This window comes from Ursus arctos, unplaced genomic scaffold (assembly GCF_023065955.2).
Source record: "Ursus arctos isolate Adak ecotype North America unplaced genomic scaffold, UrsArc2.0 scaffold_26, whole genome shotgun sequence".
Taxonomy (NCBI): Eukaryota; Metazoa; Chordata; class Mammalia; order Carnivora; family Ursidae; genus Ursus; species Ursus arctos.
In genome coordinates this window covers 19,813,810-19,840,016 of record NW_026622941.1, presented here as the reverse complement: position 1 = coordinate 19,840,016, position 26,207 = coordinate 19,813,810, and the positions used below count along the sequence as shown (strand labels likewise).

The 26,207-nt window shown below is 45.4% G+C and overlaps 1 protein-coding gene across 5 annotated transcripts; it reads left to right on the top strand.

Annotated features, from left to right (window-relative positions):
- The first annotated feature begins 260 nt into the window (after window positions 1–260).
- On the top strand, window positions 261–18,271 carry LOC113249910 (cationic amino acid transporter 3-like). 5 transcript variants are annotated; one of them, XM_048216886.2, is made up of 4 exons: window positions 261–324; window positions 2,799–2,893; window positions 12,124–12,196; window positions 13,307–18,271. In XM_048216886.2, the coding sequence occupies exon 4, from the start codon at window positions 13,495–13,497 to the stop codon at window positions 15,283–15,285; it is 1,791 nt and encodes a 596-aa protein (XP_048072843.1). In that variant the 5' UTR covers window positions 261–324; window positions 2,799–2,893; window positions 12,124–12,196; window positions 13,307–13,494; the 3' UTR covers window positions 15,286–18,271. The 5 variants fall into 5 exon arrangements, with proteins under 5 accessions (XP_048072843.1, XP_048072845.1, XP_048072844.1 ...); XM_048216887.2 differs by lacking the exon at window positions 261–324 and adding an exon at window positions 725–835; XM_057303239.1 differs by lacking the exon at window positions 261–324 and adding an exon at window positions 725–898.
- The last annotated feature ends 7,936 nt before the right edge of the window (window positions 18,272–26,207 follow it).

Sequence of the window (26,207 nt, the reverse complement as noted above, 5' to 3'; positions counted from 1 at the left end):
CCTTTTGCCTCTGTCCTGTCCTGAGACAGAGTGGCTTTGGGGTGACCAGGTCTTTAGGCCATTTGGGGTCCCAGGCATCCCAAGGGTCCCATGGGTCCTGGAGCAGAGCCAAGCTCCAGGGGCCCTGGCAGACACCTCCCCCCCCCACCCGCCCCATGATACTCAGGCAGGGCTGGGCTTGCTGTGGTGGGTGGGGCTTCCCCAGTGAGAAGGAAGTGCCTAGGAGGTTTCCCCCGGTTATACTGTTCCTCTGCGCACCCCTGCCAGTCATTTTGTTGGTGGAGAGATGTCTCTTCAGTTCTCCTTAATACCTGAATGGACCAGGTCTGCATGCAGGAAGAGAGGGGGGAGGGCAGGCAGAGGGCGGGAGGAGAGAGAAAGGGGCAAATGTCCTTCCTTTCACTGAACTCTGAGCCCTGCTCTACTCCCTAGATTCTGAAGGGTGGGAGAGGTGTGAAAGCAGATGTAGAAATGACTAGAAATGGGGCAAAATGGTGGGATGTAGCAGGCTGGAGAGATGGAGGTAATGGAGAGGTGGAGCCCATTGGGAGGTGGGGGTTGTCTGGGGAGGTGAGCCAAGAGGGGAGGGAGGCAGTCTGGGGAAGTGGAAGGTCATCGAAGTGGGAGGGGAGAGAGTGGGAGGTGGGCAGGGGAGGGGTCAGAGGGATGGGGATGGGTGGGGGGGAGGTGGAGGCACCAGGATGGGCAATGGCAAATGGAAGCTCAGATATGGTCAGGGCGACCAGTTGTCTGGAAGGAGGACTGCAGGAGGACCCCCCTGGGAGGAGGGGAAGCAGACAGCAGTTCAGAAGCAGAGCCTGGGAGGATGTACAGAGTAAGCCTGTGGCAGGGAAACCAACGGTCTTTGCGGGCCCTTGGAGGGTCCCAGGAAGGTGAGGTAAGACCTCAGAGCCATTTCCCACTCAGGCTGTGGCTTGACTCTGGAGGGGGATGAAGAGGCCACCTGAGCAGCAGGGGTAAGGCAGCCATCCCAGCTCCCCTTGGCCCAAGGCACCTGCAGGGGGTGCCCATCTGGGTGGGAGCCACTGGGCTGCTTGCCAGTCTGAGCACAGAATCTAGTGGGGTTTCTTCCAAAGGGTTGTTTAGTATTTGTGGGGCGACACAGTCTCTCCCTTGACTGCTTAGCAGAGCAGGTCCTGTCCTATAACTGCCTCTCACGCTGTCTATAAAGAATGCGTCGGAATTGGTGTAATTCAGGGACATTCAGGATGACTTTCTGCAGGTTTGCTCCTTGCGTGCTGATTAACCCTTCATATCCATCTGATTCGAGGGCCTAGTGCTCTATCCCAAACTTTTTAGCCATGGCCAGCTGCGTTAAAGTTTATTAGGGAAAAGCCTACCTGCAAAGGGGAAGAGGCACTAGGGACCAGGAGGGGAGGGGGCAGGGCCGGGGTGGGGGAGTCAGATGGAATTGGCCTAGTCAGAGATGAAGTTTCCCTAGGTGTGTTCAACTGAGGGTCTGAGGCTGAAGGAGATGGAGTTTCTGCATCAGGGACAGAAGGACTGGAAGGGTGTTGGGGAGATGCTCACCACAGGGGCGGGAGAATGGAGTGGGGTGGCTTCCATGGGTGGACACACTGCTGATCAAACTTTACCTGCCTTAATCTTCACAGAGGTATTAGGTAAATTTTAATAATCCCACCTTACAGGTGATGAAACTGAGGCTCAGAGAGGTTATGCGAAGGGCCCAAGATAACAGCATATGAAGAAGCAAAGGCAGGATTTGAACTTGGGTCTTTGCTCCTGAGCTCTTGCTCTTCCCCCACACCACTGGGTAGAAGGTCTTACTGTTTTATGCGTCTCCCTCAGCTGCAGGCCTGGGGGTGGGGGTGAGGTGGGGGGTGGCAGGTAGGTGCTCACAAGTGTCCGTTGTGTGAGGGACTGAGTGATCTCTGAGGGCTGCACTTCCACGGTGTGGGCCACAGTCCCAGAGACTCTGGTGGCAGGAAGGGGGGTAGAGCAGGGGAGCTGCAGTGTGGGCCAGGAAACTGGAAGCAGGTTCCCTGTGGGTTTCCCTGCTTTCCCCTGCACATTCTAGATCTCTAGGATCTAGAGGACTGGGCTCTGGAGTCTTAGAAGAAAGGAATAGAGTGGTGCGTATGTGTGCACAAGTGTGTTTGATGAGTGTGTGAGAGTGTGTAAGTCTGGGTGTGCATGTCGACAAATGTTTGTGAGTGTGTGTCTTTGTGTTACATACATGTGAGAGTGTGATGTATGGGTGTGTATATGTGTGTATTTTGAGGGTGTCTGTGTGTGTGTATGAGTGTGAGCATCTGTGTTTGTATTTGCATGTGCACAGGTGTGTGTGTGTGTGTGTGTGTGTGTGTGTGTGTGTGTGTGTGTGTGCTGTCCCAGGGGAGCCTGAAGTCTCACAGCTGCAGATGTCTTTGATTTGTGCACATTTCCAGCAGGTTCCAGGCTGTGCTATGGGGTGGGGGGAGGGGGGAGGCCAGGAGAGGAAGGCTGTTAGTGCTGGACGTGTGGGGGATGAGAGCCTGAGCAGTGGGTGTCTCTGTCCTGCCAGGGACAGGGTGGTGGCCTCAGGGTCCTGGGTCTGAGGCTGGGTGGATACTGGGGCCTGAGGCCTGCACTCAGGGCTGCATGAGAAGAGCTCAAAGGCCCTGCTCTTACCAGGGAGAGCCATAAAGATGGGGGAGCAGGATGGGAGGGAGAACAGACAGTGGAGTGTTCAGGCCTGCACTCTCCCAGCCCCCACCCCCAGGAATTGGGAATGATGGAACATCTCTCTTATGGATTACTTCTTTCTATGTCCACAGCCCCAAAATAATGATGATGAGCTTATAATAACTACCATTTGCTGAGTACTCCAAACACTTTACATAAGCACGTCTTTCATACAAAGTTGGATGAGGTGAGTGATTTGTTCTTTTCACAAAAGTTGAAACTAAGGCTCAGAGAAGTAAGTCATTTGTGCAAAGTGAGTAGTGAGGCTAGGATTTGTACCTCGTTTGAGCAGTCTTGTGCCTGCAATCCCCGAGCTGTTCTCCGCAAGGAATAAGGGCTCAGGAAGGATTAGATGATCATTGACACTTGATGGCATAGAGGTAATTGAAAGACAGTGGATAATTCCAGTAGTGAATAATGAAAAACCAATTTCTATGTGTTTGTGGAAGAGACACACTCAGAGACACACGCAGCTCATACTCAGACACTCTCTCCTTCACCTTCCCTGGGCCCCATCCAGCAGTCAGGAGCCAGGAAAGGGGGCGATGCTGGGTACGTATATTCATAAAGCTCCTCACTGAAAGCCATGAGTGTGGACCTAATATATGGACATACATGGTTGAGTTAGAGTGGAAATATGCACCAAGGAGTGGGGAATGTTTCTGTCGATATGTCTACAAACATGGGCATAGTTTTAGACTTATTGGGTATGGTCTCTCTGTGTGTGTGTGTGTGTGTGTGCGTGTGTGTGTGTGTGTGTGCGTGTGCACATACAGGAATCCTGAAGGAGTTCAATCAGCACTAAGGAACCAGCTGCCTTCCAACCTTGGCCCTGTTTGGTGCATTTGTACCAAACCCTGAGATTTATTTTTCATCTTCTTTCATGGATAACTTAAGGATTTTCTTTCTGGGAAGTTCATGACTAAGATGTTTGGCTGCCGTGGAGCCCTCTGCATCTGCTACAGTCAGAAGAGGTTTGCACAGAAAGAGAAACAGGAGCGGCAAGGAAATCCCCTCCTATTTTTTACCCTCTTGTCTAATACACAGTTGCAGTCACAGGTACACCACCCACAGAACCACTTCCCCTCTCCTCCAACCGCCTGACGGAAGGCACTAAGAGATGCCATTTATTTACTTCTTCACTTCCAAGTATGACTCTTTACTTGAGCCACCCCAAAAGAGGAGAATTAAAAATTATACTAAATAAAGAATCTAGAGTGGAGACTGTGAGAAACTGGTCATTTGTGGAACTAATATTATAAAAAAGCAATGAGCTCTGACAGAGAGGAAGGCTGTTAGTGCTGGGTGGGGGGTGGGGGATGGGAGCTTGAGCAGTGGGTGTCTCTGTGCCAGGCACAAGGGAGTGGCCTCAGGGTCCTGGGTCTGAGGCTGGGTGGAGACTGGGGCCTGAGACCTGCACTCAGGGCTGCATGCGAAGAGCTCAGAGGCCCTGCTCTGACCAGGGAGGGCCATAAGGGGGGAGGGGCAGCATGGGAGGGAGGCCAGACAGTGGAGGGTTCAGGACTGCTCTCTGCCCGCCCCCACCCCCAGGATTTGGGAATGATGGAACCAGGCTGCAGTTCCTAACTCTAGGGTCCACCCTTTCTGCCTGAGGGCCTCAGAGTCCCCAGAAGTCCTTGTGTGTCACCTGCTCAGGCTGGGATGACCTGAATCAAAGTGAAGACTTCTATCTCTAGTCAGTACCACCCAGACAGGTGCAGAACAAGTCCTTGTCTCCTGGAGGCCTCTCGTGAGGCCATGTGTGCATTCTTACTGTGTTTCATACAAGCTGAGGCTTTCACACCCCTTATGCTGGGAAGTTCCTACTGAGTCTAAATCAAATCCTCGGGTGCACTTTGTGCCCTATAAACCCAGGCTGAGTTTGTGAAATTAAAGACCAGTGTCCCCTCCCCCCAGCATGGTAGTAGGTTCTTCTGGATAGGGACTTGGGTTAGAGTGTCAGGACACTGAGAAGATGTGGGTAAAGCCTGGTAGGTCACAGAAGGTCAGACCTTTCCTGGGCAGGAGGACAGTGATCAGCAGGGCAGATTCAGAGAAGAGAGCTCAGAGACCTCCAGTTTTCCCTCTGGTTCCCCTGTCACTCCAGGCGTTGCCAGGGGAACTGGAAACAGGGGCTATGGTAGGAGGGAGATTAGAGCAGGGAAAGGGCTTCCCTGTCAGCAGCTGTGAGGAGCCTCTGGAAACACAGGACAAAGAGCACATGATGAATGAGGAGAAGGTCCTCTGGCAGCTCAGGAAGTAGGAGGAGGGGGCAGGGCTGTGGGACTCAGGAGCAGAGGGGGGTGTGTGCTGAGGATGGGGGTGTGCACAGCATGGTGTGTTGGCCCACATGCCTGTGCTCGTGGTGAACAGTCCTCTGTGCCCAGTTCTGTGTGTAGCATAGGTCACATGGGGAAGGGGGAGCTGTGACATCGGGGTGTGAACCCAGGGCTGTGAGCTGGCTTCCCACTGGGGCCATGAAGTGTGCTTTGCTTTACGGAGCTGCGGTCAGCACCCATGGGAAGACCCTGCAGTGGGAATCAAGAGCACGTGGGTTCCAGTTCTGGCTCTAGTTCTCAGCGGGTCCCCTGTGAGGCCTCAGCTCTGGGAGCTGGGATGTTACCTGCTGTCCAACCATAAAGAAAAAGCCAGTGGCCCTTCTGTACCAGCAGCCCCAGTGCTGGGGACCAGAAAAGGGAAGGGGGCTGCAGTGGGGATGCATTTCAGGTGCCGAAGGAAATAAGGGGTTCCAGTGGGAAGGACAGCAGGAGGGGTTTCCTGAATTCAGAAATTCCTGGGCTCTTGCTGGAGCCACAGACCCACCAGCCTGGGCAGCCCAGCCTTGTCTAAGCTCCCAGGGCCCAGGGCTGGCTCTGCAGGGAGCGCCGTTCTCTGCCGCCCTCTTGTGGCCGCCGAGCCCTTAGTAGGTTGCTGCTGAGAAGCTTCCCCTCAAGTCCACAGCTCAGAGTCCCTCGCCCCCTGGTGGAAATTGCATGTATCAGGAGAAAGGATGTTTGATCATCCAGCCCCACATTTCCCCCATCTCCCCTGGTTTCTGGGGGGCACTCAGGTCCTTCTTTTTGTTGTTGTTGTTGTTCTTAAAGCGTTTATTGTTTCTTTCTTTTTTTTAAAATGATTTTTTATTATATTATGTTAGTCACCATACAGTACATCCCCGGTTTCCGATGTAAAGCTCGATGATTCATTAGTTGCATATAACACCCAGTGCACCATGCAATACGTGCCCTCCTTATTACCCATCACCGGTCTATCCCATTCCCCCACCCCCCTCCCCTCTGAGGCCCTCAGTTTGTTTCTCATAGTCCATAGTCTTTCATGTTTCATTCCCCCTTCTGATTACCCCCCCCTTTCTTTATCCCTTTCTTCCCCTACCGATCATCCTAGTTCTTATGTTCCGTAGATGAGAGAAATCATATGATAGTTGTCTTTCTCTGCTTGACTTATTTCACTTAGCATTATCTCCTCCAGTGCCATCCATGTTGCAGCAAATGTTGAGAATTCCTTCTTTCTGATAGCTGAGTAATATTCCATTGTATATATGGACCACAACTTCTTAATCCAGTCATCTGTTGAAGGGCATCTCGGCTCCTTCCACGATTTAGCTATTGTGGACATTGCTGCTATGAGCATTGGGGTGCATATGGCCCTTCTCTTCACTACGTCTGTATCTTTGGGGTAAACACCCAGTAGTGCAACGGCTGGATCATAGGGTAGCTCAATTTTTAACTTTTTAAGGGACCTCCACACTGTTTTCCAGAGTGGCTGTACCAACTTGCATTCCCACCAACATTGTAGGAGGGATCCCCTTTCTCCACATCCTCTCCAACAATTGTTGTTTCTTGCCTTGTCTATTTTTGCCATTCTAACTGGCGTAAGGTGGTATCTCAGTGTGGTTTTGATTTGAATTTCCCTGATGGCTAATGATGTTGAACATTTTTTCATGTGTCTGTTAGCCATTTGTATGTCTTAATTGGAAAAGTGTCTGTTCATATCTTCCGCCCATTTTTTGATTTGTTTATTTGTTTCTTGCGTATTGAGTTTGAGAAGTTCTTTGTAGATCTTGCATACCAGTCCTTTATCTGTAGTGTCATTTGCAAATATCTTCTCCCATTCCGTGGGCTGCCTCTTAGTTTTTTTGACTGTTTTCTTGGCTGTGAAGAAGCTTTTTATCTTGATGAAGTCCCATAAGTTCAATTTATCTCTTGTTTCTCTTGCCTTTGGGGACGTGTCATGAAAAAGGTTGCTTTGGCTGATGTCGTAGAGGTTGCTGCCTATGTTCTCCTCTAGAATTTTGATGGATTCCTGTCTCACATCGAAGTCTTTCATCCATTTGGAGTTTATTTTTGTGTATGGTGTGAGAGAGTGGTCAAGTTTCATTCTTTTGCATGTAGCTGTCCAGTTTTCCCAGCACCATTTATTGAAGAGACTGTTTTTTTTTCCACCGGATGTTTTTTCCTGGTTTGTCAAAGATTAGTTGCCCAAAGAGCCGAGGGTCCATTTCTGGGTTCTCTATTCTGTTCCATTGGTCTATGTGTCTGTTTTTGTGCCAGTACCATGCTGTCTTTGTGATCACAGCTTTGTAGTACAGCTCAAAATCCGACATTGTGTTGCCCCCAGGTTTGTTTTTCCTTTACAACAGTTCCTTGGAGATTCGGGGCCTTTTCTGTTTCCATACAAATTTAAGGACTATTTGTTCCAGTTCTTTGAAAAATGTCCTCGGTATTTTGATCGGGGTAGCATTGAAAGTGTAGATTGCTCTGGGTAGCATGGACATTTTAACTATGTTAATTCTTCCGATCCATGAGCATGGAATATTTTTCCATCTTTTTATATTTTCCTCAATGTCTTTCAAGAGTGATTTATAGTTTCTAGAATATAGGTCCTTTACGTCTCTGGTTAAGTTAATTCCAAGGTAACGTATGGTTTTTGGTGCTCTTGTAAATGGGATGGATTCCCTAATTTGTCTTTCTTCGGTCTCGTTATTCGTGTATAGAAATGCAACTGATTTCTGAGCATTGATTTTGTATCCCGCCACGTTACTGAATTGCTCTATAACTTCTAATAGTTTGGGAGTGGATTCTTTTGGGTTTTCCATATAGAGTATCATGTCATCTGTGAAGAGAGACATTTTGACTTCTTCTCTGCCGATTTGGATACCTTTGATCCCTTTTTGTTGTCTGATGGCTGTTGCAAGGACTTCTAGTACTATGTTGAATAATAGTGGCGAGAGTGGGCATCCTTGTCGTGTTCCTGATCTTAAGGGAAAGGCTTCTAGCTTTTCCCCATTGAGAATAATATTTGCTGTAGGCTTTTCATAGATGGCTTTTATGAGATTGAGAAATGTACCCTCTATTCCTACACTCTGAAGGGTTTTAATCAGGAAAGGATGCTGTATTTTGTCAAATGCTTTTTTGGCATCGATTGAGAGGATCATATGGTTCCTGAGTCTTTTCTTGTTGGTATGATGTATCACGCTGATCGATTTGCGAATATTGAACCACGCTTGCATCCCAGGTATGAATCCCACTTGGTCATGATGGATAATCCTTTTAATGTACTGTTGGATTCTATTAGCAAGAATCTTGTTGAGGATTTTGGCGTCCATATTCATTAGGGAAATCGGTCTGTAATTCTCCTTTTTGATGGGGTCTTTGCCTGGTTTGGGGATCAAGGTAATATTGGCCTCATAGAATGAGTTTGGTAGCTTTCCTTCTGTTTCTATTTTTTGAAGTAGCTTTAGGAGAATAGGTATTATTTCTTCTTTGAATGTTTGGTAGAATTCCCCAGGAAAACCGTCCGGGCCTGGAGTTTTGTTATTTGGAAGGTTGTTTATCACTGACTCAATTTCTTCATAATTAATTGGCCTGTTTAAGAAATCAATTTCTTCCTGTTTCAGTCTTGGTAGTTTGTAGGTTTCCCGGAAGGCCTCCATCTCTTCCAGATTGCTTAGTTTTTTGCATATAGCTGTTGATAATAGTTTCTAATAATCCTTCCAATTTCATTGGTGTTGGTCGTGACCTCTCCTTTTTCATTCACAATTTTAATAATTTGGGTCCTTTCTCTTTTCTCTTGGATAAGTCTTGCCAGTGGTCTGTCAATTTTATTGATTCTCTCAAAGAACCAGCTTCTAGTCCTGTTGATTTGCTCTACTGTACTTCTGGTTTCTAATTCATTGATTTCTGCTCTCATCTTGGTCAACTGCTTCCTCGTGAGTGGATTAGGCCTGTCCCTCTGTTGCTGTTCCAGCTTCTTGAGGTGAGAATATAAAAACTTCATTTTAGATTTTTCTATTCTTTTGAGTGTGGCTTGGATGGCTATGTATTTCCCCCTTAGGACTGCCTTTGAGGTATCCCATAGGTTTTGGACCGTTGTGTTTTTATTCTCGCTGGTCTCCATAAATTGTTTAAATTGATTTTTGATTTCCTGGTTTATCGAGTCATTCCTGAGCAGGATGGTTCTTAGTCTCCAAGTGTTTGAGTTTCTTCCAAATTTTTCCTTGTGGTTGAGTTCCAATTTCAGAGCGTTGTGGTCTGAGAATATGCAGGGGATAATTGCAATCTTTTGCTATCGGTTGAGACCTGTTTTGTGTCCCAGAACATGGTCTATTCTTGAGAATGTTCCATGGGCATTAGAATAGAATGAGTATTCTTTGGTTCTGGGGTGTAGTGTTCTATATATATCTATGAGGTCTAACTCGTCGAGTATGGCATTCAAAGCCTTTGATTCTTTGCTTAGTTTTTGCCAGGGTGTTCTGTCTATTTCTGATAGTGGAGTGTTGAGGTCCCCTACTATTAATGTATTTTTATCTATATGTCTCTTTATTCTGGTTAAGAGTTGGCTTGTGTATCTTGCTGCTCCCCTGTTGGGGGCATATATATTTATAATTGTCATATCCACTTGTTGAATAATTCCTTTAAGAATAATATAGTGCCCTTCTGTGTCTCTAACTATAGTCTCTAGTTTAAAATCCAATCCATCTGATATGAGAATTGCTACCCCAGCTTTCTTTTGAGGTCCATTTGCATGAAAGATGGTACTCCATCCCCTTACTTTCAGTCTGAATGCATCTTTGGGTTCGAAATGAGTCTCTTGTAGACAGCAAATGGATGGGTCTACACTGTTGACCCCAGTCACTGTGATGTAATTTGCTCATACTGTGCCTGGTGCTTCTTTAGCTCTCAGTGCAGACCCAGTCCTAGCCTTAACCTCTCCTCCCTCTCCTCCATGGGATCCCTAACCTGTGTGTCCAGCACCTTCTCCAGGGCTTGTCAGCCTCACTTGCCTTAGTTTCCCTTTTTCCTTGCCCCCACTCATCTGTACTAGGCGTGCCAGGCAGCAAGAACCCTGAGAAAGTAGGCAGTGTCCATATCCGTGTGGGGCCTCTGGGAGCCGCAGGTGGGCACTGGGAGGGAGCCTGGGGCAGCCCTGGCAGCAGCCTCATCCTCTCAGCTTTCTGGGCCCTTCTAGCAGCAGCAGCTCCTGAGAGGGGCCCGGGCTCAGCAGGAGTCAGGTGAGAGGGAAGAGGCTCCTGGAGCCAATATGCAGCCCCTCCCTGGCCTGGCTCCCCTCCTGCTGCACACCTGCCTCCTTCTCTCTCTCTGTCTGCTGCCTCCCCCTCCTCCCTGCAGCCCTGTCTGCTTCCTTCCATCTTGGCCTCCTTCACCTTCATCTCTGTCAGCACATCTGTCTGTCTGTGGGCCTGTCTGTCTCTCTGACTCCAGATATTCTGTGGTCTGAGATTTCCCAGACTGGGGCTGCCCTCAGCTCTCCTTTCTGGCTGTCCCCATCCCTGCCTCCCTCCCTCACTGTCTGAGGGTCTCTTTTCCCATCACATCTGTGTGAGTCTCACCCTGTGAGCCTTTCCGTGTGTCCCCCACATGTCCTCCTGTCTGTCTCCTGTGCTGCCTCCCCCACCCCTGCTCCCTCTCTGCCCTCCCTCACAGCTCTCTCCCTGCTTCTCTTATCTCTGTGTCTCTCAGCCTCTTCCCTGTCTCTGGCTCACACCCCTGCTTCCTCCCCTCTTCCCTCCTCCCCCATCAAGGTTCAGATACTTCCTGTGACATCACCTGGATGGGCTCCACCTGCCAGGTCCCTATTCTGTCCCCTCCTCCAGGAGAGACTTATATCCCCAACTCTGCATCCTCTGCACCCCCAGCCCTGGGCCAGTTCTTTTTCTTCTTCTTTTTTTTTAAAATTATATTTATTATAATAGCTACATACAATAGGAAGGATAAAGGGTGGGAACATGCAGGGGACATAGGAACAAGGTGACATGGCCAGGGCCACAGCTTATTCCAGGGCAGTGGGTTGAGAAGAAAAGGTCAGGGATGGAGTGGGGGACTGAGGGATGGGGTCACTGTAGCTCCAGTCCACCCACTCCCAGGAAGCTCCTGCAGTGACTGGATCCTCTTGTTTACCCTGGTGCCTTCAAATTCCATCTCTTGTCCCACCTCTGGCACTAGTGGCTCCTTATTCTGCTCCCTGGACTTGTTTTACCCTGAGGTATCTTAAGTAGGATGATGTTTAGAGCCCGAACCCGAACATTCCCTCCTTCTGAAGGTAGTGCCCTTGTCTTGCCTGCTTCTGCCCCGTCTCCAGTCTTAGCTTTTCCCCACTTTGGGGCAGAATCTATGATTCCCCTCCTTACCCCCCTCCCTTCCTCTGGTAAAAAACAAAAGTACTAAGTCCCCAGGAGGGGCAACAGATAATAACAGGAGGGGTGAAGAAGAAGGAGAACAGGGAGCATCAAGGAGAAGGCTCACAGATCTGGAAGGGCAGGGCAGGGGGTGCAGAGAGGAGAGGGGGTGAGGGCAGTGGCCGCCCCTGTCTTCTGCCATACCAGCCCACTGTCCAGGGGGCTTCAGCAGAACTGGGAGGACAGGTGTGTGGGGTCAGGTCTCCCAGGCCACTGTCACCACTGCTGTCCTGGGACAGAGCTCACCGGTACCTCTGCTGTGGAGCTCACAGACATGGTGACGTCCTGGCAGCACATCTGCACGTGGTGGGAAATAGCAGCCACGCTGGGCGTCTTGCCACACACGTGACCCTGCACCTGTCCTCGTGCGGTTCTGTGTGTGCTGCAGTGGATCCTTCGGAGCAAAAGCTGCCACACACGTCGCATGTGAAGGGCCGTCTGTGGAGTGCACGGTGAGCATGACTGATGAGGTGATCCTGGGGGAGCTGCTCTGGCCACACTGGGAGCAGTTGTAGGGCTTGTGCACTGCACCCTCCTGTCTTCTGTGTGCATGTGACAGCTCATGGGGTCCTTGTGCTTGTGCACTGTTGGCACACTGGGCACGGGTGGGGCTCCTAGTCCCAGTGCCCCAGCTCTGGTCATTTGGATGGGAGACGTCGCTGAAGGCCTTGCTGCACCTCTCACAAGCATGCTTCTTCCAGGTGCTTTCCGGAGGCGGTCACTGTCACCTGTCACCTGTGGCCCCTGTGCAGCTGACATCACACATGGTGCAGGGTATGTATAGGGCACAGTGTGGCCAGTGAGGAGACTGTCTGCAGAAGTGAGCTCACCTTCTCTCCTGGAAACTAGAGAGGAGGAAACAAAGGATTTGTTTCGGTTGTGAGCTACTGAGCTAGGTGACCTACTTTTCTCCCTATGGATCACACTCATGTAATTGAGGACATAAAAATTATAGTGAGTTTTGCCTGGATGTTTTAGGTGAGATGTATTGGATTTCAGAATTCCAAAAACCACCTTCCTGGCTCCTGTTCCTTCTCAGTCGTGGACCCTGTGTTGGCTGCTGCCCCCATCTCTCCAGTGTTTTCTTCCCAGAAAGTCTGTCCTCTCCTTCTTGCAGGTGGTTATGAAGGCCCTGCCCCTTTCTCCTTCTTCCTCTCTGTTCACAGAGCCTGTGTGAGTATAGGTGGGTAAAGGGAAGGGTGAAGTACACATTCTTGGCCATCAGTACTGCCTAATGGATGACGCAGAATGAGGAGAAAGGGGACCAAAGTGACATCTATCCTTGGGTAGCAGATTTTGGGGCTAAGAGTTTTAAGACTGAGAGACCAATATTTGTATTTTAAACTCTGATGATACATAAAACATGGGTCTGTACTTGCAGCAAGGCCCTCTAGTTCATGAATTAATGTGTTATTACTCACTCTCAATCACCGTGCACACTTACTGCCTGTGAATTCATGCACAACACATTCATGCCCTGTGTGTCTTACCACCTAATTAGTACATGAAGCTACATGATTCATGAATCCAAGGGGTAATGTCATGTGGTGTGTAGAAAAGGAGAATGTTGGGGTGCCGGGATGGCTTAGTTGGTTGAGAGTCCGACTCCTGATACTGGCTGAGGATTAGGTCTCATGGTTGTGAGTTGGGTCCCATGTTTGACTCCATGCTGTGCATTGAGCCTACTGAAGAATAGAATTAAAGAAAAGCAGAATGTTGGGAGGTATTGGTACTTTATCCGGGGGGAAAGCAGGATTGATTTTTCTATGATGTCTTTTGGTGTCAATTTCTATGATAGGTGGGCTGCAACAAATTACATGTGACTTCTCAGTTTTGGATGGTTAGCTGAACAGCATTGTTCAATAAATATTTATGTCTCCCTAGGCATTATGGAAGGATAGCATTTACTAGAAGAAATATGGAGCAGCAGCTTTGAAGCCTGAGCAAGGGACCTCGGCAGCCTCAACCTGACTTGGCTTCACTCAGCCTTACTGAACCAGATGCAACACTGTTGGCTCCCTGGGCTTGCTACAGCTCTCTGATCCTTAGCATCATCTTCAATTCCAGCTAGAATGCTGCGTCAGGCACTTCGCAGACTTGGTCAAAAGCTCATACGCAGACATCCACTGGAGGAAGTGTTTGAGTATAAAACCGGCAGAAGCCTGAGCACTCTGGATTTAGTGGCCCTGGGTGTGGGCCGCACCGTGGGTGTTGGTGTGTATTTCCTGGCTAATGAGGTGGCCAGTAATCAAGCAGGACCATCCATTGTGATCTGCTTTTTGGTGACCGGCCTGACTTCCTTGTTGGCTGGGCTGTGCTATGCAGAGTTTAGTGCCCGGGTTCCCCATTCTGGCTCAGCATATCTCTACAGCTTTGTCACTATAGGTGAACTCTGGGCTTTCATCACTGGCTGGAACCTCGTCCTCTCTTTTTTTGCTGATGCATTCATTGTGGTCCAGGCCTGGTCCATGGCTTTTGACCTCCTGTTTACAAACCGGATCTCTGAGACCCTGCATGAGAGCATCTCAGAGCAAGTTCCCCAATTCTTTGCAGACAATGTAAACTACTTTTTTGTCCTCTTTCTGTTTTTCTTCATGGAAGTTCAATACGTGGGGCGACATGGCTTCTTCAGAATTTTCAAAGTGTTCACATTGGTGAAGCTTTTGGTTCTCAGTTTTGTCATCATCTCTGGCTTCATTAAGGGGGACCTGCACAACTGGAAGCTCACAGAAGAGGACTACATACAGGCTGGACTCAATGGCACCTCTAGCTTGGGCCCTCTGGGCTCTGGAGGATTCATGCCTTTTGGCTTCCAGGGGATTCTCCGAGGATCAGCTACCTGTTTCTATGCATTTATAGGTTTCAGCATTATTGTTACCAGAGTCAAAGAATCACACATTCCCCAGCGTTCCATCCCCAGGGGCATTGTGGTTTCACTGCTCATCTGCTTTTTGGTGTATTTTGGTGTCTCTGCAGCACTTACACTCATGGTGCCTTACTACCAGCTTCGACCCGGGAGCACCTTGCCTGAGATATTTCTCCATATTGGCTGGGCCCCTGCCTACTATGTTGTAGTTATTGTAATGTTTTGTAATGTTTTTGTCTACACCTACAGGAGCTTTACATTCCCCGTACGTTTGGTGATATACATGATGGCACAGGATGGCCTCCTGTTCCCTGTCCTTACCAGGATCCATGCTAAGTCATATGTCTATATCGTGTCCACTGTGATCTTTGGCATTATTGCAGCAATCACGGTATTCTTCTTTGGACTCACTGATCTTCTGGAACTGAGGTCAATTGGGACCCTGATATCTTATTCCCTGGTAGCTTTTTGTGTTCTCATAGTCAGGTATCAGCCTAAGAGAAGGAAGGAGGAAAATGAAGAGCTGCAGGAGAATGGGGGAAATGTAATGCAGGTGCAGGAGGAGAATGGACCTGCAGCAGAGAAGCTGACTCTACAGCAACTCTTTTTTCCAGGCAGCCCCACCCCCACTCCACTCTCTGCCCGGGTTGTGTATGTTTGCTCCTCAGTGCTTGCTCTGCTGCTGACTCTCCTCTGCCTGGTGCTGGCCCACTGGCCAGGTCTGCTTTCTGGAGACCCAGGTCCGATCACAGTGGTCGTGCTGCTCCTGGTGCTCATCACTGGGCTCACTGGGGTCATCTGGAGACAGCCACAGAGCTCCACTCCCCTTCCCTTTAAGGTCCCTGCTCTGCCTCTCCTCCCACTCCTGAGCATCTTCGTGAATATTTACCTTATGATGCAGATGACAGCTGGACCCTGGCTGAGATTTGGTGTCTGGATGATGATTGGGTTTGCTATCTACTTCAGCTATGGGATCCAGCAAATCCTGGTCACTTAACCCCACTTAAGGGCCCAAACTGTAGACCTTGACTTCTGCAGTGCCAGTACATATTTGGCCTGACGTCATCAAACCTGAATGCAGTCTTGTCACCTGCAGAATAATGGGAGTACTCTTGAGCACATAGAAATCTAGGACTCTCATTATGAGATATTGATGAGGGAACTCTAATAGAGCTCTGTATTTTTGGTACAGTGAAGAATGTGTCTTTGCTCTTTCTCCTTTTTATTTTATTTTGTTTTTACTTTCTACTTTTCAGTTGTGTCTATAGCTGCTTGCTGGCTTTTACAGAATTAGTACTAAAAGAAACTTGAAAAAGTGTTTTCCTTTTCTTTGGTTAAATATTTGCTAATGAAGGGAGTGCCTAGCTGGCTCAGTCAGTAGAGCACCGCTCTTGATCTCAGGCTGTTGAGTTTGAGCCCCACATTGGCTGTAAGATTAGCTAAGAAAGTATACGGTAGCAGAATTACTGGATCATATGGTAGTTCTGTTTTAAGTTTTTTGAGACATCTCCATAGTGTTTTCCATAGTGAGTGCACCAATTGCCATTCCCACCAACAGTGCACAAGGGTTCCTTTTTCTCCATATCTTCTCCAGCGCTTGTTTTTCTTGTCTTTTTTATATTAGCCATTGTGACAGGTATAAAATGGTATCTGATTGCAAGTTTTAATTTTTATTTCCCTGATGATTAGTGATGTTAAGCATCTTTTCATGTGTCTGTTGGTCATCTCTGTCTTGTTTGGAAAAATATCTACTCTGGTCCTCACCCATATTTTAATTGGATTACTTTTTTTTGGTATTGAGTTGTATAAGTTCTTTATGTATTTTGAGTATTAACCTCTTATTGATATATCATTTGCAAATATCTTCTCCCATTCAGTAGGTTGCCTTTTGTTGTTGTTGTTGATGGTTTCCTTTTCTGTGCAAAAGCATTTAGTTATATGAACTTGAAAAGATACTGCATCCTTATGTTTATCGCAGCATTATTTACAATAGCCAGGATTTGGAAGCAGCCCTAGTATCCATGGATAGATGAATAGATAAAGATGTAGTATATATGTATGTACGATGGACTATTATTCAGCCATAAAGAAGAGTAGAATCTTGCCATTTGTAACAAAATGGATGGACTGGGTGGGTATAATCGTAATTAAAATATGTCAGTCTGAGAAAAACAAATGCCAAACCTTTTCACACTTATGTAGAATTTAAGAATTAAAAAAAATTTAAAAGAAGAAAGAGAGACCAGCAAAGAAACAAAAAACACCCCAGACTACTAAATACAGGGAAGAAACTGGTGGTTTTTAAAGGGGAGATGGGTAGGGGAATGCATGATTTAAATAAAGGGAAATACAAGTACACTAATCTTGATGAGTGCTGAGAAGTGTGTGGAATTGTTGAATCATTGTATCATGCACATGAGAGTAATAAAAGAACACTGCATGTTCATTATACTTCAGTAAAAAAAAAAAAAAAGAAAAAAAAAGAAAAGAAAACAAACTAGAAAAAGACCAAAACAGATGAAATAAGGTCCCTGCTCTTAAGAAGCTGATACTCTAACACAAGGGGTAAAGCATAGCTGTAACACAAAGTACAAAGTGTTGTCATAAGTAACATACAAACAAAGTGTCGTGGGAATTCAGAGTGGAGAATGATCATTTGTGGCTGGCACACAGGTGAGGGCTGATTAGTGAAATCAGAGAGTACTTGTAGAGGAATGGCAGTTGAGTTGGCTCTCTCCAAGAAAAGATAGAATTTTGCCCCATGTGTGTAGCAGGCAGAGACTGTAGGCAGAGAGAACAACACCAGGAAAAGCACACAGGAAAATGAAGCAAGCTGTGGAGCTTGAGTCTTGGCTGTGTGAGGGGACAACAGAGCATGCACAGGTGGACGGGAGCCAGAGATTTCCTCCGAGAACAAAGCACTTCGGCTTGGAACCTACTACCAAAATCAGTAGGGTTGGCATTTCTCTTAGCGACATCTGCATTCTTGGACTTTAAAGTTTCTCTACTGTTGTCTGCTGTGGTCCACCTGCGCAGAAAGTGCACAGCTGAGAGCCACATGTCCTGGGTTCTCCTCCTGTTTTCACCACTAACTAGCAATGTGACCTTGAGAAAGCTGCTGGGTTCCTTCCATGCCCTGCTTATTTATCTGTAACAGGAGAGGTCACAACTGATCATTTCTCAAATTCCATTTCCTTAAATTTTTCTAGGATTTCCTCTTGTTCTTCTGTCCTGTTATTCTCTTAACTAGGTCCCTCTACTGCACACAATCTGAACCTATATCCTGCCCACTCTTCACTACAACTCATTGTTGGAGCTGAACACATCCAATAAATAACGACCCATTTCCCCTCCTGTTTGGACAAACTGATAATCATGACAGAGACAGATGATTAAATCATCAGCTGTAGATCTGGTGCCTAATTGGCTTGCTGCTCCTGTATCCCTACATTAGACAGACTTAGTCCTCCTCACAGTAGTGCCGAGCATACCTCACCTGCCATCACAGGACAGAGTGTACTTTTATTAGTATTTCTCCTGTATGAGCGGGTTGGATTGCATGTGTCCAGTGGGCAGGTTTGTTCTGGACAAAAAAAGAAGACCAACAAAAAATTGGAAGAAGCTAAGGCTGGTATGCTCAGCGTTATGTCTTCACTTCATTAATCAAGATCCCAGTGAGAGAGGGCCTATGGAGAGTGGCCAGGAATAGTACTCTGCTCTGTGGTGCTCCGACTTCAGGGGGTGTCATGACACCTGGAGGGCTTGTGAAAACAGATCAGTGGGGCCCTGTTCCCAGTGTTTGGAATTGAGGAGGTCTGGGTGGGGCCCAGGTTCTACCAAGATCCCAGGTGATGCTGATGCTGCTGGTCCAGGCACCACAGTTAGAAAACCAAAGCCCCAGCTGAAGCCTCCTCATTTATAAAGATGAAGGGAGAGAAACAAAGGGGCCCTTTGTACACTTACCTTCATTTAATGACACTTATATTAAAATACCATCATTAATCCTTTCAAAGTGGGCAAATCATAATGAATCCTTCCACAATTATATGTCTATCAAATTAACACTGTACACTTTAAACGTCTTACAATTTTATACATCAATGGTACTTCGATAAATCTGAAATTGAAAAATAGCATACCGCAGTTATCTTTGTTTTCTTTTTTTGTTGTTGCTGTTCCTGATTATAGATCATGGGTAAGGAGTGTGTTCTGTTTGCTCTCAGAGAGCATCCAGATGGGGTCCAGGCACATAATGAGCATTTAATAAATTCATCTTAAACTGAATGAGCCTTACACATTCCCTTGGTAGAGTAAGTTCTCCTTTTCTTCAGGCTAGCATGTGATACTCCTTTATTTTATTTTTTTCTTTTCTTTTCTTTTCTTTTCTTTTATTATTTTATTTTATTTTATTTTATTTTATTTGTGGAAAACTAAAGGATTTATTTTTCATTCATTCTGAAACAAGTACGTTTTTCTATGCCATATAGAAGACATGCGATCTTTTACAGTAGGGCTAAGAGAAGACTTTGGTGTCAGTCTTTAAAGTATATTATTATTGCTACCTTAAACTTATGAGTGAACTACTAAATGTTAATACACATTCTTTGCACAAATATGGATGATGATCCTTTTTATCCTGTGAAAGAGATTCCTCTGGCAGTAAAAACAGTCTACTTTTCAGATTTTCTTATAAGATAAAAGAGCAGTTGGGAAAGTAGCTGTTTGTATTAAAATATTAAGAATCTATGGTAAATCTATATTTAAAGTATTTTTTCCTAACCTGACCCCTTTTCAAGCTTAAATCATACTGACTTTTTGTTCAGATTAAAATAGCACAACAGAAGATTAAATTCAAGTTATGCCACCTGAGAATAAGAAAGAAATTGGATACCAGTCATAGCATCTGAGTCATGTTAGGCAGAATGACAAATGGATGATAATACACATAATGACAAGGTATGTCTTTGGCTTTGGACAGAGGTCCATAAATATTTTGTAAATGCTTGGAGTAGATGGATGTCCAGTTTAAAACTATCTTCTGGGAGAATTCCTTGACAAACAGCATTTCTCTCCATCCAGAACTCTATCTGTACCCAGCATCTAGAACCATACCAGGCACTTGTAGTTTTGCCTTGTGTGGCTACGCCTGAGTTCTGGTGACTGTCCTGTCTGTTCCATCTCCATGGAATCTTGCTCAGAACAAGGAAGAGGTTTTACATTTCCTCTAGATCCAACAGTAAGAACACTGTTGCTCATTCAAAGAGCCACAGGGACAATACAGCCCTAGGCCAGGAGAATGCCTGATATAAAGTCCCCTGCACCTGCTCCATCATTTCCCATGGGATGTGGGGAGGGGCTGGAAGGAGTGAAATTGATAGAAGACCTAACCATCTCTACCTGATTCCAGGGAATCCCTGAAGATGAGACTGACTCCAGTGTGGGCACAACAGGCATCCTTCTTGATGCAGTCAGTTTTATGCTTTGGTATAAGAGGGCCAGTGTTTTTCTATTGTATTTATGTATGGGGTCTGCCCTGGGAGAGAGGAGGGAAGTTACTGTTCCTTGCTGAATTTCTCATGTTCCCAACAGGATGTAGTTGGCTTCAGGCAAGCCTGCCAGAGGCCCGATTACCCATATGCTTACCTACTCCTTTAGATGTTTCTTTGAGAAACTGGTGCAGAAACCTTGTGAGTGCATCTATGCTTCTTTGGGGAGAGAGAACTGATAACCAATATAGGGAGAAAAACAGCCTGAAATAGGAGGAATTCAGACCTGGATATAGAGTGAAGCATCATTTTTCTGGAATGAAAGGTCTTAGTAGTAACAGAGAGAGAGGTATTGGCCAAGAGACACTTCCTGGAGATTCATGCCTATGGAGCAATTTGGGAAATAGAAGACAGGTAAGTTGGAAAAGAAATGGGACAGTAATTCTAGGCACATGGACCTTTAAGAGTCATGAAGGAATGAGACTCTTGGGAAGGATGTGTTTTCACATTTGAAGGGAATTTATGAGCCAGGTTTGTATTGTGTATTGTGCCATGGAACCAGATTTCTGATTCAGGAAGGGATGAGAAATGATTCTCATTGCCATCTGGAAGATAGATACCAGACCATCCGGAAAACCCATGGAATTAGCCTGAGACGCAGGAAGATACATCTGGATCTCTACAAATGAACATCTCCAGCGCTGAGTTTTGAGGTACCAAGCGGGGAGCCATGAATCCGCGCACAGATATCAGAAGATAAATGGAAGCGGGAGGGAGCCGCTGTGCTCGGCCGCTGGGAAGCAGTAGCCACCTGCACTGGGGAGTGGGCCAGAGAGCCGACTGAGACCGTAAGCCCGGGAACGCCCGAGCGTCCAGATTGAAAACCAGAGCTCCAGAGTGCTCACTGGAACCGGACTGATACCAGGAGCTTGGGAGCGCATGTGTGCGACCTGACTGAAAACGGTGCTCCAGAATGTGTGCGAACCACACTGAAACAGAGAGCTAGGGGGCATGTGCGGGATCTGGGGGTGGCTCACAGTGTTAGAAACACAAAGGACAGAGATGTGCTGGCCCTGGAAGTGAGGGCTGGGACACCAGCTATAGGGTGCACGACCTGGGATGCTGCAGGGTTTTTAGCAGCACCAACAGAAACAGAGTTAAAGTGGCCAGGAGAGCTCAGTGGAGAGCAGACTGCGATCTCTCAGTTCTGAGACAGAGACTGGGATTTGGCCACTTCTGCTCTCATTCTCAGAAGAGCCACAGAAAACTGCCAGGGAAAGCCGCCAGAGAGCAAAAGCCTGGAAATACCAGCTCACAGTGTGCCAATCCCCATCCCCCCTCACAGAGGACAGGGCAACTCTACCCAAACAGGGTTGCCAGAGTATAAATGTGGCAGGCCCCTCCCCCAGAAGGCAGGCTGAAAAATAAAGAAGCCCACATCCTTAAGGTCCCTATAAAACAAGTGCACACTGCCTGGGTCCTGGTCAATAATTTGGGGTCTGGACAACCCCACAAACTCTCCTCATCAGAATGATGAGAAGGAGAAATCCCTCCCCCCCCACAAAGAAAAGATAATGAGTCTGTGGCCTCTGCGACAAAACTGATGGATATGGATATAACCAAATTATCAGAAATGGAGTTCAGAGTAACAATGGTTAAGATAATGTGTAGGCTTGAAAAAAATATTAATGAAAATATTAATGAGAATATAGAATCTCTAAGGGTGGAAATGAGAGTGAATCTGGCAGAAATTAAAAATGCTATGAATCAAATGCAGTCAAAACTAGATGCTCTTATGGCCAGGGTAAATGAGGCAGAAGGCCGAATTAGTGAATTGGAGGATGGGATGATAGAAGAGAAGGAAAAAGCAGAAACTTGGCTTAAAAAAATCCAATCTCAAGAATGTAGGTTATGGGAGATTACTGACTCAATGAAACGTTCCAATGTCAGAATCATCGGCATCCCCGAGGGGATAGAGAAAGAGAGAGTTCTAGAAGAGATATTTGAACAAATTGTAGCTGGAAACTCTCCTAATCCAGCAAAGGAAACAACCATTCATGTCCAAGAGGCAGAGAGGACCCCTCCCAAATTCAACCATGACAAACCTACGCCACATCACGTCATAGTGCAATTTACAAATATTAGATCCAAGGATACAGTATTGAAAGTGGCCAGGGCAATGAAATTTCTCATGTACAAAGGCAAAAATATCAGGATTATGTCAGACCTGTCTACACAGACCTGGAATGAGAGAAAGGGTTGGGGGGGCATTTTAAAAGCTCTTTCAGAGAAAAACATGCAGCCAAGGATCCTTTATCCATCAAGGCTATCATTCAGAATTGATGGAGAGATAAGGACCTTCCAGAATTGACAGACACTGACCAATTTTGTAACTACGAAACCAGCCCTACAGGAGATATTAGAGTGGGTTCTATAAAAGTAAAAAGGCCCCAAGAGTGATAAAGAACAGAAAGTTACAATCTATAGAATCAAAGACTTCAGAGGCAACATGACATCATTAAAATCATATCTCTCAATAATCAGTCTCAATGTGAATGGCCTAAATGCTCCCATAAAATAACACAGGGTTGCAGATTGGCTAAAAAGATATGACCCATCCATTTGCTGTCTACAAGAGACTCATTTTGAACCTAAAGATACATCCAGACTGAAAATGAAAGGATAAAGAACCATTTTTCATGCCAATGGACCTCAAAAGAAAGCTGGGGTAGCAATTCTCATATCAGACAGATTGGATTTTAAACTAAAGTCTGTAGTTAGAGATACAGAAGGACACTATATTATTCTTAAAGGATGTATCCAACAAGTGGATATGACAGTTATAAATATCTATGCCCCCAACAGGGGAGCAGCAAGACACACAAGCCAACTCTTAACCAGAATAAAGAGACATATAGATAAAAATACATTATTAGTAGGGGACCTCAACACCCCACTATCAGCAACAGATAGATCATCTAAGCAGAAAATCAACAAAGAAGCAAGAGCTTTGAATGCCATACTAGACCAGATGGATCTCATAGATATATATAGAACACTACACCCCATTCTATTCAAAAGAATAGAAATACTACTACAAAAGAATACCCATTCTATTCAAATGCACATGCAACATTCTCAAGAACAGATCATGTGCTGGGTCACAAAACAGGTCTCAACCGATATCAAAAGACTGAAATTATTCCCTGCATATTCTCAGACCACAATGCTTTGAAATTTGAACTCAATCACAAGGAAAAATTTGGAAGAAACACAAACACTTGGAAGCTAAGAACCAACCACCTCAAGAATGATTCAATAAACCAGGAAATCAAAAATCAATTTAAACGATTTATGGAGACCAACGAGAATGAAAACACAATGGTCCAAAACCTATGGGACACTGCAAAGGCAGTCCTAAGGGGAAAATACATAGCCATCCAAGCCTCACTTAAAAGAATAGAAAAGTCTAAAATGTGGTTTTTATATTCTCACCTCAAGAAGCTGGAACAGGAACAGAAGAACAGGCCTAAACCATGCACTAGAAAGCAGTTGATCAAGATTAGAGCAGAGATCAATGAATTAGAAACCAGGAGCACAGTAGAGCAGATCAACAGAACTAGAAGCTAGTTCATTGATAGAATAAATAAGATCGATAATCCACTGGCAAGACTTATCCAAAAGAATAGAGAAAGGACCCAAAGTAATAAAATTATGAATGAAAGGGGAGAGATCACAACCAACACCAATGAAATAGGAAGGATCATTAGAAACTTTTATCAACAGCTTTATGCCAATAAATTAAACAACCTGGAAGGAATGGATGCCTTCCTGGAAACCTATAAACTACCAAGACTGAAACAGGAAAAAACTGATTTTTTAAACAGACCAATTAATTATGAAGAGATTGAAGCAGTGATCAAAAACCTCCCAAAAAACTAGAGTCCAGGTCCTGATGGATTCCCTGGGGAATTCTACCAAACATTCAAAGAAGAAATAATACCTATTCTCCTGAAGCTGTTTCAAAAAATAGAAACAGAAGGAAAACTACCAAACTCATTCTATGAGGCCAGTATTACCTTGATCCCCAAACCAGGCAAAGACCCCATCAAAAAGGAGAATTACAGACCGATTTCCCTGATGAATATGGACACCAAAATTCTCAACCAGATCCTAGCTAATAGGATCCAAAAGTACATTAAAAGGATTATCCATCATGACCAAGTGGGATTCATCCCTGGGATGCAAGGGTGGTTCAACATTCGGAAATCTATCAGTGTGACAGATCATATCAACAAGGAAAGAGTCAAGAATCATATGATCCTCTCAATAGATGCAGAAAAAGCATTTGACAAAATACAGCATCCTTTCCTGATTAAAACACTTCAGAGTGTAGGGAGAGAGGGTACATTCCTCAATGTCATAAAAACCATCTATGAAAAGCCTACAGCAAATATCATTCTGAATGGGGAAAAGCTGGAAGCCTTTCCCTTAAGATCAGGAACACTACAAGGATGCCCACTGTCACCATTATTATTCAACATAGTACTAGAAGTCCTTGCAACAGCAATCAGACAACAAAAAGGGATAAAAGATATCCAAATTGGCAAAGAAAAAGTCAAACTGTCTCTCTTCACAGATGACATGATACTCTATATGGAAAACTCAAAAGACTCCACCCCAATCTACTAGAACTTATAGAGCAATTCAGTAATTGTGGCGGGATACAAAATCAATGCTCAGAAATCAGTTGCATTTCTATACACGAACAATGAGACTGAAGAAAGAGAAATTAAGGAATTGATTCCATTTACAATAGCACCAAAAATCTTACGTTATCTTGGAATTAACTTAACCAGAGACATAAAGGATCTATATTCTAGAAACTACAAATCACTCTTGAAAGACGTTGAAGAAGACACAAAAAGATGGAAAAATATTCCATGCTCATGGATCAGAAGAATTAACATAGTTAAAATGTCTATGCTACTCAGAGCAACCTATACTTTCAATGCCATCCTGATCAAAATACCAATGACATTTTTCAAAGAACTGGAACAAACAGCCCTTAAGTTTGTGTGGAACCAGAAAAGGCCCCGAATCACCAAGGAATTGTTGAAAAGGAAAAACAAAACTGGGGGCATCACAATGCCGGATTTCAAGCTGTACTACAAAGCTGTGACCACAAAGACAGCATGGTACTGGCACAAAAACAGAACATGGACCAATGGAACAGAATAGAGAACCCAGAATGGACCCTTGGCTCTTTGGGCAACTAATCTTTGACAAAGCAGGAAAAAACATCCAGTGGAAAAAACACAGTCTCTTCAATAAATGGTGCTGGGAAAATTGGACAGCTACATGCAAAAGAATGAAACTTGACCACTCTCTTACACCATACACAAAGATAAACTCCAAATGGATGGAAGACCTCGATGTGAGACAGGAATCCATCAAAATCCTAGAAGAGAACATAGGCAGCAACCTCTTTGACATTGGTCACAGCAACTTTTTTCATAACACATCTCCAAAGGCAAGAGAAACAAAAGAAAAAATGAACTTGTGGGATTTCATCAAGATAAAAACCTTCTGCACAGCAAAGGAAACAGTCAACAAAACTAAGAGGAAGCCCATGGAATGGGAGAAGATATTTGCAAATGACACTAGAGATAAAAAGACTCGTATCAAGATCTACAAAGAACTTCTCAAACTCAATACACAAGAAACAAATAAACAAATCAAAAAATGGGCGGAAGATATGAACAGACACTTTTCCAATGAAGACATACAAATGGCTAACAGACACATGAAAAAATGTTCAAAATCATTAGCCATCAGGGAAATTCAAATCAAAACCACACGGAGATATCACCTTACACCACTTAGAATAGCAAAAATTGACAAGGCAAGAAACAAGAATTGTTGGAGAGGATGTGCAGAAAAGGGATCCCTCCTACATTGTTGGTGGGAATGCAAGTTGGTACAGCCACTCTGGAAAACAGTGTGGAGGTCCGTTAAAAAGTTAAAAATTGTGCTACCCTATGACCCAGCAATTGCACTACTGGGTATTTACCCAAAAGAAACAGACATAGTGAAGAGAAGGGCCATATGCACCCCAATGTTCATAGCAGCATTGTCCACAATAGCAAAATCGTGGAAGGAGCCGAGATGCCCTTCAACAGATGGCTGGATTAAGAAGTTGTGGTCCATATATACAGTGGAATATTACTCAGCCATCAAAAAGAACGATTTCTCAACATTTGCTGCAACATGGATGGGACTGCAGGAGATAATGCTAAGCGAAATAAGTCAAGCAGAGAAAAACTATAATCATATGGTTTCACTTATTTATAGAACATAAGAATTAGGAAGATCAGTAGGAGAAGAAAGGGAAGACGAAAGGGGGGGTAAACAGAAGGGGGAATGAACCATG

Excerpts from the sequence above, each read along its gene's own strand:
- LOC113249910 (XM_048216888.2), top strand. The coding sequence starts at position 13,495 with ATGCTGCGTCAGGCACTTCGCAGACTTGGTCAAAAGCTCATACGCAGA.